This window comes from Macaca fascicularis, chromosome X, assembly GCF_037993035.2.
Source record: "Macaca fascicularis isolate 582-1 chromosome X, T2T-MFA8v1.1".
Lineage (NCBI taxonomy): Eukaryota > Metazoa > Chordata > Mammalia > Primates > Cercopithecidae > Macaca > Macaca fascicularis.
In genome coordinates, this window is record NC_088395.1 from 18511211 (window position 1) to 18530814 (window position 19604).

Here is a 19604-nt window from a genome sequence, read left to right on the forward strand (position 1 = left end):
CTTGGGTTCCAGAAATAAACCCTCTCACATTCATGGTCAATTGTTTTTTGACAAGGGTGCCAAAATTATTCAATGGGGGAAAGAACAGTCTTTTCAGCAAACTGGTGGGACAACTGGATATCCACATGCAAAAGAATGAAGTTGGACTCCTATTTCACACCATATACAAAAATTAACTCAAAATGGATCAAAGATCTAACTGTAAGAGGTAGAACTATAAAACTCTTAGAAGAAAACATAGGGGTAAATATTCCTGACCTTGGATTTGGCAGTGGTTTCTCAGACATGACACCAAAAGCACAAGCAAAGAGAAAAAGAAATTGGACTTCATCAAATGTTTAAAATTTTGTGCTTCAGAGGACTCTATCAAGAGAGTTAAAAAGATCCACAGAATGGGAGAAAATATTTGCAAATCATGTCCAATAAGGGAATTATACCTAGAATATACAAAGAATTCTTAAACTCAGTAAGTTGTAAGCCGATTTAAAATGGGCAGAGGATCTGAAAGACGTTTCTCCAAAGATGTACAAACGGCCAGTAAACACATGAAAAGATGTTCAACATCATTAGTCACTAGGGAAATGCAAATCAAAACCACAGTTGAGATGCAACTTCACACATTATGGGTATAGTCAAAGACAGACAGTACCAAGTGTTGCTGAGGATGTGGAGAAAGTGGAAACCTCCTACATTGCTGGTGGAAATGTAAAATGATGCAGCCACTTGGGATAATAGTTCCTCCAAAGATTAAACGAGAGTGTGTGTCCCAGCAGTTTTACTCCTAGGTGTATACCCGAGATAAATGAAAACATACATCCGCACAAAAACTTACACACAAATGTTCGTAGCAGCATTATTCATAATTGCTAAAGAGTGGAAACCCAAATCTCCATCAATGGATGAATGGATAAATAACAATGTGCTCTTGACATGATACTGAACAATGATGTTCAGCAATAAAAAGGAGTGATGTAGTGATACACATGTTACAACGTGGATGAACTTTAAAACACTATGCTAAGTTAAAGAAGCCAGTCACGAAATACCACATACTATATGATTTCATTTATGTAAAACGTCCAGAATTGGCCAATCTGTAGAGATAGTCGATTTGTGGTTGCAGAGGGCTTGTGGTGGCCAATGGGTTGGGGAGTGATGGCTGATGGTTGCAGGATTTCTCTTTGGGGTGATAAATTTTCTAAAATTGATCTAGTGATAATGGTTGCACAACTCTGAATATACCAAAAGTCATCAAATTGTACACTTTAAGTGGATACAAACTGTATGTGAACTTAATCTCAATAAAGCCGTGACAAAAGTTTCCAACATGAACAATTATTTGGAGAGCCTTTCTCCCTGCCTGTTTCCTCCTCTCCTTTTTGTCTGAACTGCACTGTCTTAACTCCTGTGTTTGATGTGCCCTTAACTCTTAGGATACTGCCATTTTGTCTGACAGTCCATGTCGTGACCAAATTCACCTTTCCAAATAAGGGTCTCTGTTCAGGCGTTTCTATCCAAAATAGATTTGTCCTGTGTCCTAAGGCCAGGGATGCATTCTCCCCCCCGCCCCCCCGCCACCGCCGCCCCAACACCCTGTGTGATATGTTTATATTTGAGAGAAGATTGGGCAGGGAAAAGCATTTTCCGAAGTTCAAGCATACAGCATGGGGACTAGAAAGATGCTGGGTTGGATATAAAATAATTGAGCCCCCAACGCGTCAAGGAGGATGTTTGGGGCTTTTAGAAGGCTGCCTGTTCACAGAAAAGGTGAATGTGTTGTCCAGGACTGTGTTAGCGCGAGTCTAGTCACTTGGCTTGTCATTTGAAAACGAAAAGTAACTCGGAAATGAGCTGCTAGCGGAGACTACCCTGTGTCTGGGGCCAGGACAGTCTTTACAGCAGCCTCATTCTCTGATTCCACCACCTCCTCTCCATATACCGCTCCTGCCCCTCCCCCGTGTTTAACAGCCTTTTCCTGGGAGGGGCCTGGAATCTCAGGCTGGGCTGTAAGTGGCCAATGAGACCTCCCAATCTAAGGCGCCGCCTCCGGGAACGGAAAGCCAGGCCCATTCCTTCCCAGAGAGCTTTTCAGGAGCAGGCGCAGTTTGCGTATTGCAAGGCAGAGAGGGTGGAAGGGTGAGAATCTTTCAGGGAAAAGCCACATGGTCCTTTTTATGATGTGAGTCCTTCCCAGTTCCTGCGAAGCATGTAGCCAACTAATGAGCCTCCTCTGAGTAGCCAGTGGTAGCTCCTGGGCCAGCTGTTCTCGAACTATGTTTGGTTTGCTGGGAAATGGTAGCCCTAGGTAAAGGGCAATGGTACTGTGTTGTGGTCATTTAGGGTCCCTACATAAACTTGGACGCGCAGCCTGTCCTGTGTGATCACCTAAATGGTGACCACAGACACAGGGAATTTGCTGGAATGGATTGCAGAATGGAGCTGCATGTATTGGGCACTCTGGACCCTCCCGAATCCCTGTGTTCATGAGGGTGGAAGCCCAGACCCGCCTTGAAGGTGAGAACTGCGAGCAGAGGAAACCCCTACCTTGGGCTTTTGGTCATCTGTCACGTATAGCCTCTCAGGACACTGGGATTCTCACCTACCACACTCATCCCTGCAACTCAGTCACCCTTGAGATCCTCAGCTGCCTCCCCCGGGCTCTGAAGTCCTCTTTGGCGATGATTTAGTGGAAAGTTAACTAGGAGGAACTGCTCCCTTCTGCATTCAAAGCCAGGCTTTAGGAAACTATGTTTTTGTCTTGAATGTGGTAAAGCACAGGAATTTTCAAATTATCAGGACTGCTTTGTGTTCCCCTGAGACTGCACCTTTCACAGTGTCACTGAGAAAAAATGAGCAGAAAATTACCCCTGCTGCTTAGGCTTTTGTAAGAAAATTGGTTTTCGGGACATTTTCTTTGTTCTGACTTTCTCTGGCCCTGAGTGGGGAATAAGTTCATTTTTATTTCATTGAAATCAGAAAGCTATATCTTAAAAAAAAAAAAAAAAGTATCTACCCAGCACTGCAGTTAAAATTGCTTTGCGAAATATAGCCCTGTCCATCCCAGTGGTATGTGAGGGGGTCCCCTACGGCCCCGCTCTGCGCCGGTCACCCCCCAGCAGGCGCCAAGCTGAGGCAGGCATCAGGCACACTTGCTGACGCACTCCAGCAGCTCCATCCGGATGGCAATGCGGACGTGCCAGCCCAGCGGGATGAGGCGAATGAAGCGGGAGATGATGGGGGGCCGCAGCAGGTTCTGAACCGTGGAGGTGCGGTCCGAGTTGCCATAGAAGACCTAGAGAGATGGAGGAAATCCTGTCACCATCACATCGGGGGAGGGAAAAGGAAGAAGGGTTCCTTTCTGGAGCTAGCCCCAACTTTTAACTATGGAAATGATTAGAAAGTGGTTAAAGCACAGAGAGTTTGCGGGTGCCCTCCAAAATCTGACCTTGAGTAATTGTCATCACACCTACATTCTCGGAACATCTGGAACTGCACCATCCAATATGGTGGCCACTAGCCAATATGTCTGTTTACACTTCAATTAATTAAAATTAGATAAAAATTCACATGAACCACATTTCAAGTGGCCGCCATATTGGACAATGCAGATGTGAACATTTCCATCATCACAGAAAGCTGTATTGGAGGGTGCTGCTAGAAAATGCCTCTTGACTCATCGCTTTTGAGTTTTTATCCTTTGCATTTTGACATTTTGAAAAGGCCCACATCACACTTACATGTTCCAAAGGTATCCAAAGTAGGGCTGAAGTGAAAACCCGTGCTTGGCTCAGGAGTTGTAAGCCAAAACTTAAATGTGTGTTCCTATTTTGATACAAGTGACGAGTACCTTTTCAACTTGGAAAATGTTTTTTTAAAAAGACATAAAAACTTGGCCAGGCGCAGTGGCTCACGCCTGTAATCCCAGCACTTTGGAAGGCAGAGGCGGGCAGATCGTTTGAGGTCAGGAGTTCGAGACCAGCTTGGCCAACACACAGTGAAACCCCATTTCTACTAAAAACACAAAAAAATTAGCCAGGTGCGGTAGCGGGCACCTATAATCCCAGCTACTCTGGAGGCGGAGGCAGGAGAATTACTTGAACTCGGGAGGTGGAGGTTGCAGTGAGCTGAGATCATGCCATTGCACTCCAGCCTGTGCAACAGAGCGAGACTCCATCTCAAAAACAAAAGAAAAGAAAACAAAAAGACATAAAAACTCAAAGGAAGATTCTGGAAAGGGGAGGGTGGTGCCAGAGTAAAGAGAAAGGGGGTTTGCTTAATGTTTTTAAGGATGTAACGTAAAAACATGCTGCGGATGTTTGACGCTATTTCCAAAGAAATCATTCTTTGCCCTCTTACCAAAGTCATGGTGCTCTGCCTGATGCCATGAAGACATTTCATTTCCTTCTGGGATTATCTCCTGAAAATATCTGGCTGTTGCATTTGGCGCCATCCATCCACAAAAAGGGAAGGGCCTGGTCTGCCATGTTCTTGCCTTTCTCCACAGTGGCACTGCCCCACACCACCCTCTCTGTTGCAGTTTGTCTTTGAACCTATTCAAGTCAAGAGCCAGGTGAAGAGAGGGGAGGGTGGAACAGGCTCTACCAGATTGCACAAGTGCAGGGGTGAAGTGCCTCTTTGCAAAGAACTTTCAAGGCCTTCAGAAGCACAGGGCTTGAAAAACTTCTTATGTCTTTTGGAGAAGCCAGCTAATAAGAATAAAAATGAAATGAAATGTCCAAGTATCAAGATGGTTTTTCCTATTGTGTTCAATAGGAACACAACCCATGAACGTCCTTGAAACAACCCATGAATGTCTTGCTGTATAAATTGTCATCAGAGACTTACAAAGCCTTCTGAATCTCAGCTGTACATGTCTACTTAACCTGATTAAATGTCAAAATTAGCCTGGGGAAGTCCTTACTCTTAGGAAAAAGGATGTTTAACATTTCCAAAGAGCTAGTGAGTTTTTAATTCATTTTTATGCATAGCAAATATATATATAGTCAGAAGTCTACTGTGTTTAGTCTATGGTGAAGAAGACTTCGGTCTCGATCCACAAAGATTAATAGGATGTAGAGTTGCCCAAAGGTTTAAGTTCCTCTGTGTTTGTGCTGGTGAAGTCCTTTTAACCATTTAGCTAATGGGTAACTTGCTAGGTTCTCAAAAGGCTCCCCTCTGTCAGTCTCAAACAATAGGAGAGGCTACATCTATATAAACGGACGATTCTCTACCCACATCAATAACATCAGACAACACCCGTGAAGCAAAGTGCGTTCAATGATCCAGTGAGTTGAAATAGTCCAAATGGTCAGTCTTAAGAATTCAGGCAACTGCATACTGATATGGAAATTCAGACAAATTTTTTTTTGCACTTAAGAGTAGCACTCATTTGCAAACAAACTGTGCTGGGAACCAAGGCAAGCCCAGGAAAGAGAGCACAGCGCATTGTGGGGGAAAGCGCAGATGACCCACCATGCCGCGGAGTCAGTGCTCTGACAGAGGGCAGTGACAGGAGGGCAGTGACGGGAGTGCAGGGACAGGAGGGGAAGTCCCAGAGGGTGTGAGCTGAAGGTGGTTTGGGATAAGCCCAACTTACCCGGTTATTTCCAGTCTGGTCCTTATAGTAAATCCAGTTCAGGCGCTCATCGGTCCTGTACTGCACGCTGTACTTGGTCATCCACTCATCGATGTCACAGCGCCCCTGGGTAAGGATCCCTGAAATCACCTTGATCTCCTTCAGATCTATCTGTAACCACTGGCTACTGTCCTGGAACTTGGAGAGCCAGGCGCACCTGCCGAGAACATACCAAGTCACCGGGAGACTTCCCCTGTGCATGTCTGCAAAAAGCCGGCAGGTGCTGGCTTTCGAGGGGATGCCAACATCCGAAGAGCCCCCTGCCAAGCTCGGGCAGTCTGGGCTGCAGTCTGAGCCTTATCTCCTAGGAATGTCCAGCTTCTGTTGTACTTAACTTGCATCTCATTCTCCCTCTCCCTGCACCTCCACCTCCTGAGAAAAACTTTCCAGATTAATTTGTCAAAGAAATGCCTCAGAGTGTGGCTGAAATTGCCTTTGGGAGCAGTTGAACATGTCTGTCTGCAAAACATGCAGGTGCATGGCTGTTAGACCACCAGCCCCTGCCCTCTGCATGTGTCTCCCGGGGTGATTCTTTCTGCACATTTCACTCTCTTCACACCTATTTGTGTTTCCCTCAGATGGTGACATTCCTGCCTCATGCAGAGCACTGACCCATGTGGATCTAGAAGGGCTTTGACAAGCGTCAAGCCAGATAACCGTTGAAGCAACTAAATTTGTTTATTTTAGCTACATTCCTCATAAACTGTGGAAACCTATAGTAGTCCCCCCCGCCGCCTCCTTTTTTCCCTTTAATGTGTATTTTAATTAACTTTGTAGGACTTAAGCCCTGGGCCACCTTCCCTTCTTTTTCCAGACTTACTCCTTGGGTGGCTCCTGACTTTTCACTTCTATCCCAGACCTTTCCTAAATCCCAAATCCAGAGAGTTCAGTTGCCAGCTAGAGGACTTCTGTATGCCTCTCAGCATCTCAGATGAAACACATCCCAACGTGAGCCCCTAAGTGCCCCCACCCCATCCCGCTTTCAGACCCCACGTCTCTGAGTAAACCCCATCCTCGCATGCATCCATGTCGGCCACCTGAGAACCATCCTGGGCCCCTCCTCTCCACCTCCAGCGCCCAATCCATCTATTGGCTCCATCTCCAAGTGCCTCAAATTCCTCTACTTCTGTCGGTCTCCACCGCCACCACTCTAGCCCATGCCCCCTCCTTTCTCGCCACACTTCCACTACTCTCCCTGGATTGCTCTGGCCCCACAGGAACCAGAGAACTTAAAACACAAATGTGCTTGCGATCGTCTTCGACTTAGAAATCTTTATCCGACAGAGTCTGCTAATCACCACCCGATACTCCCTTCCCATCCTCATTTGGTAATAGAACCCCTGAGTTTCATCTGGGCAAACGGCCGTCTGGCTAAGATGACATTGGTTAGTCTCCCTTGCAACTAGGTGGGGCCCCCTAACCAAACTCTGGTCAATGGGATGTGGGCAGAAGTGGCCAATAGAATATGTTTGTGTTCTTAAAGGCAAATCATGCACACTCTGCTGCTCTTTTGTTTCTCCCCCACTAACTAGAATGTGGATGTGATGGTAGAACAGAGAGACACCATTCTGGACCCCAAGATAGACGCTTCATGTTAAGGACGACAAAACAACAAGGTAGAGTCTGGGCCCCTCATGCCATCAAGCTGCCGTAACAACCCTAGACTGCTGAATGGAACTTTTTCTTTCTGAGACAGTCTTGCTGTGTTGCCCAGGCTGGTGTACAGTGGCGCACAATCTCGGCTCACTGCAACCTCTGCCTCCCAGGTTCAAGCAATTCTTCTGCCTCAGCCTCCCAAGTAGCTGGGATTATAGCCATCCGCCACCGTGCCCAGCTAATTTTTGTATTTTTAGTAGAGATGAGGTTTCACCATGTTGACTAGGCTGGTCTTGAACGCCTGACCTCAGGTAATCTGCCCACCTCGGCTTCCCAAAGTGCTAGGATTACAGGCGTAAGCCACTGTGCCTGACTGATGAATGAAACTTTTAAGTGAGCAAGAAACACACTGCTATATTAAGTCACCATACTTTGGTGCTCTTTGTTACAATAGCACGAACCTGTATGCTAATTAATATGCACTCAGGGTCCTCCCATTATCCCTACAGTACGGATCAGTCACTAACATGGCTTCTAAGGTCCTGCACCATCTGACCTCTGCCTGCCTCTCCACCTTGTCTCACCTGTGCTTCAGCCTTGCTGCCCTCTTTATGTTCCCCATCTACACCCTGCAGGTATCATCCCAACTCAGGGCTTTTGCACCTGCTGTACCCCACGCCTCTTCCCCTCCCTCACCTGGCCAACTTCAAGTCACAGGTCAAATATGTTTTCCTTAGAAAGCCTTCCCTGGCTGCATGGATGAGGTCTTTCTTCCTTCATCTCTCCCGCAGCACTCATAAGTACATTCTGTGTCATTTGTTTATTAGAGAGACCTATTTTTTTTTCTTTTTTGAGACAGGGTCTCACTCGGTCGTCCAGGCTGTAGTGCAGTGGTGTGATCTCGGCTCACTGTAACCTCCGCTTCCCAGGTTCAAGCAATTCCCCTGCCTCAGCCTCCTGCATAGCTGGGATTACAGGCACGTGCCACCACACCAGCTAATTTTTTGTGTTTTTAGTAGAGACGGGTTTCACTATATTGGCCAGGCTGGTAGAGAGGCCTATTTTTTAAAACAACACATGAAAAAAATCCCCTGGGCCCTGCTTACCCAAAGCCTTGACTGTTGAGCCGGGCCTTGTTTGCAGTCCACGAGGAATACCAGCCCACATACTGCTCCGGGTTAGAGCAGGTGATCTGGTCTGGTGTGACCTCCCCTGACTCGAAACCCAGGGGCTTGTGATATGGGCATTCTGGGAAAGGAAAAAGAATTCACATTGAAACACATATCTCAATACTCAACAAGCACCAGGTGACTGAAATAACAAAACAAACCCATCTGCTATGCGCTTCGGAGATGGAGAAGGCTTTACCTGTCTCTGTGGTTCACAATGGTTACAGCTGGGTCTTCAACGGTTCACTACTCATGCGAGAAAGGAATGAAGGATGAAGTAAAGGAATTGCCACAGAGACTCACAAGCTTTGTAAAACAGAGGGAAGTGGCTCTATGGCAACTTCACAAGGGGTGTGCGGAATTTTGAGAAATACTTCACCTCCTCCACCAACTTAGAGATCTAAAAACCAAGAGGTGCAGAGTAAAATACCATATTTAAATGCCATACATCTTTATTTCCCCCATTAACACAGATTTAGCCATCCTGCCTGATGACGTCAGGTCTCTCATTGTCCTTGGGCAGTAGATGACGCCAATTATAGGGACAAAACCACAGTGAGAGGCAAGAAGGGCGATTACGTATTGAGATATTGAGAGTGACTTCCTACTTGTAAATTGCAGTTTTCTCACCAGTCTAATTAAAAAAAAAAAAAAAAAAATGGGTGAAATGTGCCTGGGGGACTGTTGAGTGAGAAATGGCTAAAAGGAACTGCTTTTTCCCAGTGGTAGTAGCCAAAGGTGGTTCTTCTGTGTTAATTGTCTCCTGCTTCCTCTCGTCTGTGTGTCCCCTCATAGTAAAAACAGTGTTGAGGTTGGGCGCTGTGGCTCACGCCTGTAATCCCAGCACTTTGAGAGGCCGAGGTGGGCGGATCACGAGGTCAAGAGATCGAGACCATCCTGGCCAACATGGTGAAACCCCGTCTCTACTAAAAATACAAAAATGAGCCGGGCATGGTGGTGTGTGCCTGTGGTTTGAGCTACTTGGGAGGCTGAGGCAGGAGAATTGCTTGAACCCAGGAGGTGGAGGTTGCAGTAAGCCAAGGTGGTGCCTGCAGTGGCAGGCACAGTTTTGAGTTACCTGGTCAGAGGCTGCCAGTTTTCAACCCAGTATTCATTCATTCTCCCCTTCTTTTTTTTTTTTTTTTCTTTTGAGACAGGGTCTCGCCCTGTCCTAGGCTGGAGTGCAGTAGAGTGCAAGCGATCCTGCCACCTCAGCCTCCCCAGTAGCTGGGACCACAGGTGCACACCACCACACCCGGCTAATTTTTTTATTTTTTGTAGAGATGGGATTTTGCCATGTTGCCCAGGCTGGTCTCGAACTCCTGGGCTCAAGGGATCCACCCGCCTTGGCCTCCCAAGGCACTGGGGATTACAGATGTGAGCCATCATGCCCAGCCTCCCCTTCTTTTTGACTAAAGAGCTCCCCTTTTATTGGGAGCAGCAATGTAGCCAGCTGAATAAAGGGCCTTTCCCAGCCTCCTTTGCAGTTAGAAGTGCCCACGTGACATAACTTCTGACCAATGAGATATAAAGACTGCCTGCTGGGATTTCTGGTCAGGTTTTGCTTTCCCCTTCTTTCTTCCTGTTGCCTAGACTACGTCTGATGGCTGGTGCGACAGTAGCCATTTTGCACCATGTGGGTAAGGCCAAGAGAACTGCAGAGGCCAAGTGCAGTGGCTCATGCCTGTAATCCCAGTGCTTTGGGAGGATCACTTGAGCCCAGGAGTTCAAGACCAGCCTGGGGCAACATAGGGAGACCCCATCTCGTGGCTCACACCTGTAGTTCCAGCTACCAGGGGAGGCTGAGGCAGGAGGATTGCTTGAGCCCAGGAGTCTGTGGCTGCAGTAAGCCATGATCACACCACTGCATTCCAGCCTGGGTGACAGACCCTGTCTCAACAAAACAAAAAACAAAAAAACAAAACTGCAGAGACCTCAGCCTTGATAACCTTAAGTATTATAACTCTCTACCCCTAATTTTTTTTTTTACCATGTGAGTTAAAACTCCTAAATCAATAAGCCAGTATTTAGGGGGTCTTGTACTTATAACCAAACCCAGTTCGTAACTGAATTTCTACAGAAAACAAATGGCAAATGTATTTTCCTTTTTTTGTTAGAGACCCGGTCTCGCTGTGTCGCACAGGCTGGAGTGCCATGGTGCAGTCATAACTCTCTGCAACTCTAACTCCTGGGCTCAAGCTATCCTCCCACCTCATTCTCCTAGTTTTCTGATGATGAGTGATAAACTGCAATTAAGGCAAATCATAGTATTTTCTCCATCTGTAAATTTGAGTTCAGGTTGAAGGGCTGAACATATTCACTGAGGCACCATTACCTGTAACCATAAAACAAGGGCTGAAGTCTCTCTGGAGAATTTTTCAAAAGCCAGTAAAGTTGAATGAAACATGCTTGCAGAGATGGCCATGCCCTGTCCCCAGAGGCTAAAAACAGGCCAGCTTCAGGCCTCTAGCCAGGGAGGCTTAACTTCCTTTCTGCCCCAATGCACCAAAGGAATAGGCCCAATCCCACTAGTATCTGCAGCTCTGTGGGGCTGAGGGTGCGGGTAGAGAATTTGTAGTTTATTGAGTACTCAAGACTTTGGGAGTCTGTTACGATCATGTCAATTTCCGGGAGAGAGAAGAGGAGCACTTTGTGGGCCACTCAATCATGCCTTGTGTGGCGGGCGAATCATCAGGGGAGCTTATTAAGAATGCAGTGTCCAGGACTCCACCTCACAGCAACTGCATTTTTAACAAGCTCATTTTTGAAAGTGCACTTTGAAAACCTTGGCCTGCCAAGGAAGGCATTCTGTGGGCTGGAGATCCGGAGGACTGAGTGCCTGTGGACTCGAGGGCTCCTCCACCCCCGCGACACCCCTCCAGCTGGGAAGACAAGCCCAAGCGATCAGGAGGAGGGGCACAGGACCAGGTGGCAGGGATTTTTCATGGGCAAAATTCTAACCTTGGGTGTCTCTGAGGCCCCTCCACTTTGAGCATTTCATGACTGAACCTCTTTTTTTTTTTTTTTTTCCCCTCAGGGCCACCAGCTTTGAGGGAGTAGACAGAGGGGAAGGGAAAAAGCCAGTGCCACGTCTCCCAGTCACCTTATTCTTTGCACTTTGCTCTTCTTCGTCTGTTTCCCCTTCACATCGCTTTTGCCATTTCTTCCCAAATAGCCCATCTAACACTTGAGAGCGGTCTGTAGGCCTGCGGGTGTACCTGGCCAGGGCCAATGGCCTTGACAGCCTGGGAGGGCCTGTTGAGGCAGCAGAGAATGTGTGACTCACTGCGATCTAAAGACCCGTATGTCCAGACATGGATGCTGTACTTACTCCCCAGGGAAGATGACAATCTCACTGTCACCTTGGCTTTAGCTGGTGTCTGGGAGCCGATGCCTGACTCCTAGGCCCCAAGCTTCATTCCACTGCCCTCTGAATATTTTCCAGGAGAACATTTCCGCCGTGGTGACCCAAAGAAGCCTCACACTCCGTATGTCCCAGATGGAGCCTTTCATCGCCCAACCTCCAGTCCTGCTCCCTATCCAGTGCTCCAGGTCCGAGGCACCTCCATATTCCCAACACTCCAGGTCCGAGGCACTGATGCTTTCAGCTGCCTAACCCAGCAACCTGGTAAGCAGAGACTCTAGACCGGTGGGGCTCAGCCTGGGCTGCACCTCGGAATTGCCTGAGGAGCTGTAGAAATGCTGATGTTCGGGCCGCACCCCCAGGGATTCTGACATCATTAGCCTGGGCACTGGGACGAGGCTGCCGGTGATGGTAATGGTCAAGCAGGCTTGCATCCAGCCAATGACACCTGGGGTAGGGGCCCACCCTCTCAGCGTGCGTGCAGGCCAGCTGCTTAACCTCTCTGGGTCTCAGTCTCCTCATCTGTGAAATGGGGCATGATGTAGTACCTGTCTTCATAAAATTGCTGTAAGATTAAGTGAAAGTATTTGGAGATTGTAGAATTCGTAGAGCACAGTGTCTGGCCAAAAAGCACCAGGTACATGACATTGGTGAAGGTGAATTCGTGAGACTACATTGACACCTTCTTGAATTTTGCATGTTTTTCTGGCGAAGACTCAATAGGGAGGAAATCCAATGCCCCTCTATCCTACTCTGTTCTGTCCCCATTACCCTCCCCCCCTCCACCACCACAGCCCCCCGCCACACCCTCCAGAGAATGAGGCCAGCTTCATGTGACTAATGAATGGTTTCAGCTCTCCTTGCCCCAGGCAGGAGCAAGTGTGTGTGTGTGTGTGTGTGTGTGAGAGAGAGAGAGAGAGAGAGAGAGACAGACAGACAGAGACAGAGAGACAGAGAGAGGGATGTGAGAGAGAAACCTTGTCAAAAGCATCCCTCAGGCTTATGGACCTGGAAGATCTAGGCCTCACCAGGAATTAGCGCATTACCCAAGAGAAGGAGGTGACAGCCCCAGCTAAAGTAGCAGGGATATGGCGAGGGCCTGAGCGCAGCGGGGAGGGACCTGATTCCCCTGAGGGGCTGGACTGGGATGGGTCTGGGAGCCCTGAGCTCTGGGCATGCTCAGAAAACTTGGGAAGGTCCCTCAGACTGAGTTTGGCTCAGAGGGAGAGGAGCCACTCTCGAGACGTCCGCCTTCCAATGGGGCTGTGGCCAGGCTGCCCTCGCAAGCTCATGGGGGGTTCATGTAGTCTAAAGGGGGAGAAAAGACCTTCAAAAATCCTGTCCGCAGACTCCTCACAGGCCATTACAAGGGGGCAGTCTGGCTAGATTTCTCCTAACATGGAAAAATAGAAAATGTGACATTTCCCACACTGTGTGTGCCCTGAAGAAGAGCACACTCCAGTTCTTTTATTGTGATTTTTCCTGACTCCTTCTTCTCCTTTCCTCTTCCTTCTGTGGGCCTGGTTGAGCTCTTTTCAGGTCCATATGTGGCCTGCCCTTCCCTGAGGCCATCCCCTCCCGTCCACACCCCTCCGTCTGCCCCCCCACGCCTCAGCCTTCAGATCTCTGCCTGCCCTGAGCCGGCTGAGGGGCCCTGGTGCTACCTCCCCAGCACCCTCCCCACCTGTCACGCACCCCTCCTCCTCGGGCGTACTTCACTGCCATCTTCTCTTGCCTGCCTCCCTCCCCATTCTCCCCCCAGCTGAGCAGAATGCCCACAGGTGCTGGGCACTCTCTAGATATTGACTAGACAGATGGATGGAGGGATGAATTAACAAATGCCGTCGGCCCATCTTGGGTGCCCACTGGGGACGAGCATAGGAAATGGCATTTCGAAACAGGCAGCAGAGGCCTCAGGGAAGAAGTAGACACTGACTGTGACCTCTGGCCTAATCAAAAGAAACCATAAATTGAGTAGATGCTAGAAGGCAACCTCAATAATGTTGTGAAAGAATTAAGGGGCTCCAAGGCTGGGTGCAGCGGCTCACGCCTGTAATCCCAGCACTTTGGGAGGCTGAGGAGGGAGGATCACCTGAGGTCAGGAGTTCAAGACCAGCCTGGCCAACATGGTGAAACCCCATCTCTACTAAAAATACAAAAATTAGCCGAGTGCAGTGGTGGGTGCCTGTAATCCCAGCTACTTGGGAAGCTGAGACAGGAGAATCTGTTGAACCCAGGAGGCAGAGGTTGCAGTGAGCCGAGATCGCGCCATTGCACTCCAGCTTGGGCAACAGAGCCAAAACCTGAGGGGACCCTTATCAGACACACACAGAATATGACCTTCCTGAGTTTTCTGCCCAGTGTCACTTTGTTATTGCAGCTATTAGACCTGTTTCTATACTCATTTCACCCTTAGGGAAAAGCCTACATCTTCTGTGGCTCAAATGGCTCTTCTGAGCCATGATGTGATCATTAGATAGATAAAGGCATGTTTGCAATATGTTGCCAGCCCAAGGCTGTGTATATTTCATATTCTAGCCTTTTTACTTTAGTGGCTAATTTCTGGGTTTGTAGGCAGGCTTATAAAGAATGCAAATCTAGGCCGGGCACGGTGGCTCAAGCCTGTAATCCCAGCACTTTGGGAGGCCGAGACGGGCGGATCGCAAGGTCAGGAGATCGAGACCATCCTGGCTAACATGGTGAAACCCCGTCTCTACTAAAAAATACAAAAAAATAGCCAGGCGAGGTGGCGGGCGCCTGTAGTCCCAGCTACTCGGGAGGCTGAGGCAGGAGAATGGCGTAAACCCGGGAGGCGGAGCTTGCAGTGAGCCGAGATCCGGCCACTGCACTCCAGCCTGGGCGACAGAGCGAGACTCCGTCTCAAAAAAAAAAAAAAAAAAAAAAAAAAAAAAAAAAAAAAAGAATGCAAATCTAAAGAAACACAGAATTCAGGGACTTTCTTAACACAAGATTCCAGACAGATGTGAATAGTGTTATGCATAGATATTAGACTTGAATATATGTGACAATATAGTAGAGTACAGGAGAAAATATGTAGGATAATATTTCTGGAAGAATGGATTATAAGTTCAAACATCATATAGAAGAGAAAATCTAGAATCAAAATGAAGCGTTAGCAAACCAGTGGATTTATTATACTTTTGATAATTTCCCTACCCTATTTTTTGCTCTCAGAGTGCCGGGGTAATCTTGGCTCAACGGTGGAAAAGACAGAGCTTTTAGTATTTTTAATAGCATTAAAGTGAAGATTAGGAGGCCAGAATGCATGTGGCCTTCTGCTCCGTAGGGGGCCCAGGCATTAGCCAGAGTGCACCTGTTAGCACCTCCTGGCAGCTCTGAGTGACCCCGCCATCCTTCTGTGCTTTCCAGGGTTCTCTTTCTTCGTGAGACAGGCTATGAGGGAAGCCCTGATTCACAGGACCCAGACAAACGAAGCTGCATTTCTGACACACCATGAGAATCTGCGGCACTGACGGGCAAGTGACTTTTGCAAGCCTGTGGCTGGTTCCAATGCCCTGAATCATCTATCTCATGGAGGAACCAATTAACACCAATGAATCAACCATTAACGCTGAGGTTGAGTTTTCCTTTCTGAAAATATCTGCGTTGTTAAGAACAAAAACCAGGGCCAGGTGCGGTGGCTCACGCCTGTAATCCCAGCACTTTGGGAGGCCGAGCGGGCAGATTGCCTGAGCTCAGGAGTTCGAGACCAGCCTGGGCAACACAGTGAAACCCCCGTCTCTACTAAAATACAAAAAAAAAAAATCAGCTGGGCCTGGCAGTGCGCACCTGTAGTCCCAGCTACTCGGGAGACTGAGGCAGGAGAATTGCTTGAACCTGGGAGATGGAGGTTGCAGTGAGCCGAGATCACGCTACTGCACTCCAGCCTGGAAGACAGAGCGAGATTCTGTCTCAAAAAAAGAAAAAAGAAAACAAAAACAATGGAGAGAGGAGAGCACTTAAGCTAAAAGAATTTCTAATTTTTGAACTTCAAGCTCATGACAGCTGTATAGGGGAGACAGCTTTGGGGACCAGGGTCAACATCACATCCCTCAAACACATGACTCTTCTCTCCTTTTTTTTTTTGGGGGGGGGGACAGGGTCTCTGTCTGTTGCCCAGGCTGGAGTGCAGTGATATAACTATGGCTCACTGCAGCCTCAACCTCCTAGGTTCAAGCAATCCTCCCACCTTTGCCTCCTGAGTAGCTGGGACTACAGGCACATGCCACCATGCCCCCCATCCAGAGATGGGGTTTTGTCATGTTGCCCAGGCTGCACATGGCCCTTCTTGAAGTGTCAAACTTGATTGGGTCAATGAAGCCAATCCACATAAACAATGTCTTTTCAATTTCTTCTTACACAGAACTTAGTTGGAATGGAATTCCAGGAGGTCTCATGTCTCTAGTGAAAAGAACATTCGTTACCACTAAATGGTAAATTTCTCTAAGGTGGAGACAATGCCTTCATTTCTGTCTCCTTGTCAGTGCCTGACACATCATAGGCACATGCTGAAAGATGGGTGAATTGAGTTATAAATGGAATGAGGGTGCGTCAATATTGACTGAGTCAATCATACCAACATTTAATGGCTGCATGAGCTCATGCCATGGAGCCTGATGGGATGTCCCATAGGAAAAGCCCATCGGTTTCCTCACGATTAGGACCCCACAGTTCCCTTGGAAAACAAACTTAGTTCAGAAATGACTTCCCCTTCAGAAAATAGGAAAATCACGCAGTAGAAGCCATTGTACCCTACCCTCCCACACACACATTGCAATTTGCTTTGTTAATGCAAATTTAATGAAATAATGAAAAGAGCCTCACACACAGACACACAAACCTGTCTCTGGTGAAGCTATTATTAGGCAATTGTGTAAAGTAAATGAAGTGGCACGATACCATCATAACCCTGGAGAGGCAGCAAGGCCAGTTTCATGCAAAACAAGCTCTGAGCATGGAAAGGATTTAAGCATTGCAAATATTTGCAGGGACTGCCCAAGCCTCTGAAAATTGGATCTGCTCGCTCCCTCCTCAGAGTGTGAGCTCTTAGGAGGCTGGTAGAAAAGAAACCAACCTTTATTCAACAGTGTGCTAGTACCCCACAGGCTGCTTTAATGCCTCATCTTATTTATTCCTTGTTGACAACCCCGTAGAGCAGAGGTCAACAAACTATGACCCATGGGCCACATCTGGCCCTCTGCTTGTTTTGTAAATAAAGTTTTATTGGAACCCAGCCATGCTTGAGCATTTACATATTGTTTATGACTGCTTTCCAACACAAGGGCAGAATGGACTAGTTGTGACAGACTATTTGGTCCACAAAGCCACAAATATTTCCTTACTCCTCCTTTACAAAGTTTGCTGGGCCCTGTCTTAGACATAGGCCACATCAGCTACAGAACAAATTGGCCTGGAAATTTCAGAGGCTCCACAAAACACAGGTTTATTTTTCACTCAGGCGACTGGTCTACCGTCGGTAGGCAGGGGGTTCTGCTCCACGTGATCAGCCTGAGACCAGGTTGCAGGAAAAGCCACTATCTCAACAGGTGGCTTCACAGCAGGAAACGGAGAGCCAGAGAGTTGAGTGCCAGCCCTTCAGTGCCATTTTGGAAGTGGCCTGCTCACTTTGGCTGGAGCTGTTTGGATGGCACCACCTGATTAATTACAAGGGGACTGGGCAATGGGAGGGAAGCATGTGGCTGTTTGGTGAACAAGCAGTATCCAGGCATGGTACTATCATCACCTCCATTGGACAGACAAGGAAAAAAGTGGCAGTCCCAGAGTTCAGATGTGACACAGCCAGGATTCCAGCCCTCATCTTCCTGGCTCTGGAGCCTGTGCTCTTTTCAAAATTCCAGGCTGACTAGCATTAATTTCTTTTCTTTCCCTTTTTTTTTTTTTTTTTTTTTTTGAGACAGCCTCTTGCTCTGTCATCCAGGCCGGAGTGCAGTGGTACGAGATCACTACTCACTGCAACCTCCACCTCCCGGATTCAAGCAATGCTCCCACCTCAGCCTCCTGAATAGCTGGGACCACAGGTGCAAGCCACCACACCGGGATAATTTTTGTATTTTTAGTAAAGACAAGGTTTCACCGTGTTGCCCAGGTGAGTCTCAAACTCCTGAGCTCAAGCAGTCCACCCGCCTCGGTCTCCCAAAGTGCTGGGATTATAGGCGTGGGCCACTGCGCCCGTCCACCCGTTAATTTATTTTCAATCAGTCCCATTCATCGATTTCATTGAAAGTTAGGTCCCATCCTACCATCCCAACCTGGAGACATGGAGATCTAGGGAGCTGTTTCTGGACACTGACATCACGCCATGTGTTGAAGCAGGGACCAGTGTGAGATTCAAAGCTCAGAGGCCAACTGGAGAAAACCCACATTAACATAGGCTTAATAATAGTAATAAATAAATACACACAGCTACCATTCATCTTTCATTCTAAAGATGGGGGTAGCGTTCAGGAGGTTAATTCAGCCGAGTGGGAAAAAGGAAGAGAAATGGGGTGTTCCCAATGACTGTTCCATCCCAAGGACCGGGGATACTCACCTGGTATGCAGTCCAAGGAGGTGGCACCTGCAGACCACAGAGCATTGGGTCCTCCTTGGCAATCACACTTGCATGCTTTTTGGTACCAGGGGTCCTCGCCTTCATCCTGCAGCCAACCAGAGAGGCAGGGCAGAAAAGTCATGGTCAAAGGCAACTGTGGTTGCCACCCCTGGAGTGATCACATTCATTCCTTATGCATCGTCTATAGCAGCTTTGCTGCAATGGCCAAATTGAGCTATTAATCCAGCCTTAATACACACAGCTACCACTCATCTTTGGTTCTAAATAAGTAAATGTCTGCCACCCTAGGCGACCAACTAATAATCTCACAGATACACCCATCTAGAGGGCACCGTTCACGCCATTATAGTGTCTTCAGGAGTTTGGGGAGCCCCAATCCAAGTTTAGACTCTTCACATCCCCTGGAAGTTCCTATGTGGAGATAGATTCAAGATTGTGCCATCTGATTGAAGACCGGCTTTACTTTCGTTCTCTAATTCAAACACCAGTCGTGGAGCTTGCCTAGGTCAAATGTGCTACTGCCACCATCACCAAAAAAATACTTTATTTATTTTTTTTGAGACGGAGTCTCACTCTGTCGCCCAGGCTGGAGTGCAGTGGTGTGATCTTGGCTCACTGCAGCCTCTGCCTCCTGGGTTCAAGCGATTCTCTTGCCTCAGCCCCCTGAGTAGCTAGGATTACAGGTGTGTACCACCACACCTGGCTAATTTTTATATTTTTTAAGTAGAGACAGGGTTTCATCATGTTGGCCAGGCTGGTCTCGAACTCCTGACCTCAAGTGATCTGCCTGCCTCGGCCTCCCAAAGTGCTGGGATTACAGGCATGAGCCACCATGCCCAGCCAAAATATATTTCAAAATACATTTAAAAACAAACAAACAAAGTGATAGTCCTGTACGTTATTTTTGGTTGGGAAAATTTTCAAAACCACTATGCCTGTACATTCCAGCCTCCTTACCGTTACATACCTCGGTAGACGATAATCCCAATGTGGCTAAAGCAAAAGGATGAGACAGAAAAAATCTAATTAATAAAAGAGAAATCCAACAGCATCACTCGTTACATGGAAAAGTGAAATAGAAATAGTCACATGAAAGCTACCAACACCTCTTCTGGAAGAAGTCATGGTAAGTAAATATCTGCCAGGAAAAACATCCCCAGATGCTAAGAAGCTGGGGATAGTAAAATTAAACAGAAAGAACAAGATCATCATTATAGGCCGAGCACAGTGACTCACACCTATAATCCC

At 47.6% G+C, this 19604-nt stretch overlaps 1 protein-coding gene across 2 annotated transcripts in view; it reads right to left on the reverse strand.

Annotated features, from left to right (window-relative positions):
* Positions 1–1043: 1043 nt before the first annotated feature.
* Positions 1044–19604, reverse strand: part of RS1 (retinoschisin 1) — a 30775-nt gene continuing 12214 nt past the window's right edge. The window contains exons 2-6 of one of the 2 annotated variants that reach the window (XM_015443456.3): positions 19324–19349; positions 18336–18441; positions 8338–8479; positions 5597–5792; positions 1044–3292 (exon numbers count right to left, since the gene is read on the reverse strand). In XM_015443456.3, coding sequence (XP_015298942.1) covers positions 3140–3292; positions 5597–5792; positions 8338–8479; positions 18336–18441; positions 19324–19349 — 623 coding nt within the window. In that variant the 3' untranslated portion in view covers positions 1044–3139. Of the gene's footprint in view, positions 3293–4379; positions 4551–5596; positions 5793–8337; positions 8480–18335; positions 18442–19323; positions 19350–19604 lie in introns of those variants that run through there. The other variant, XM_065538100.2, reaches the window with a different exon arrangement.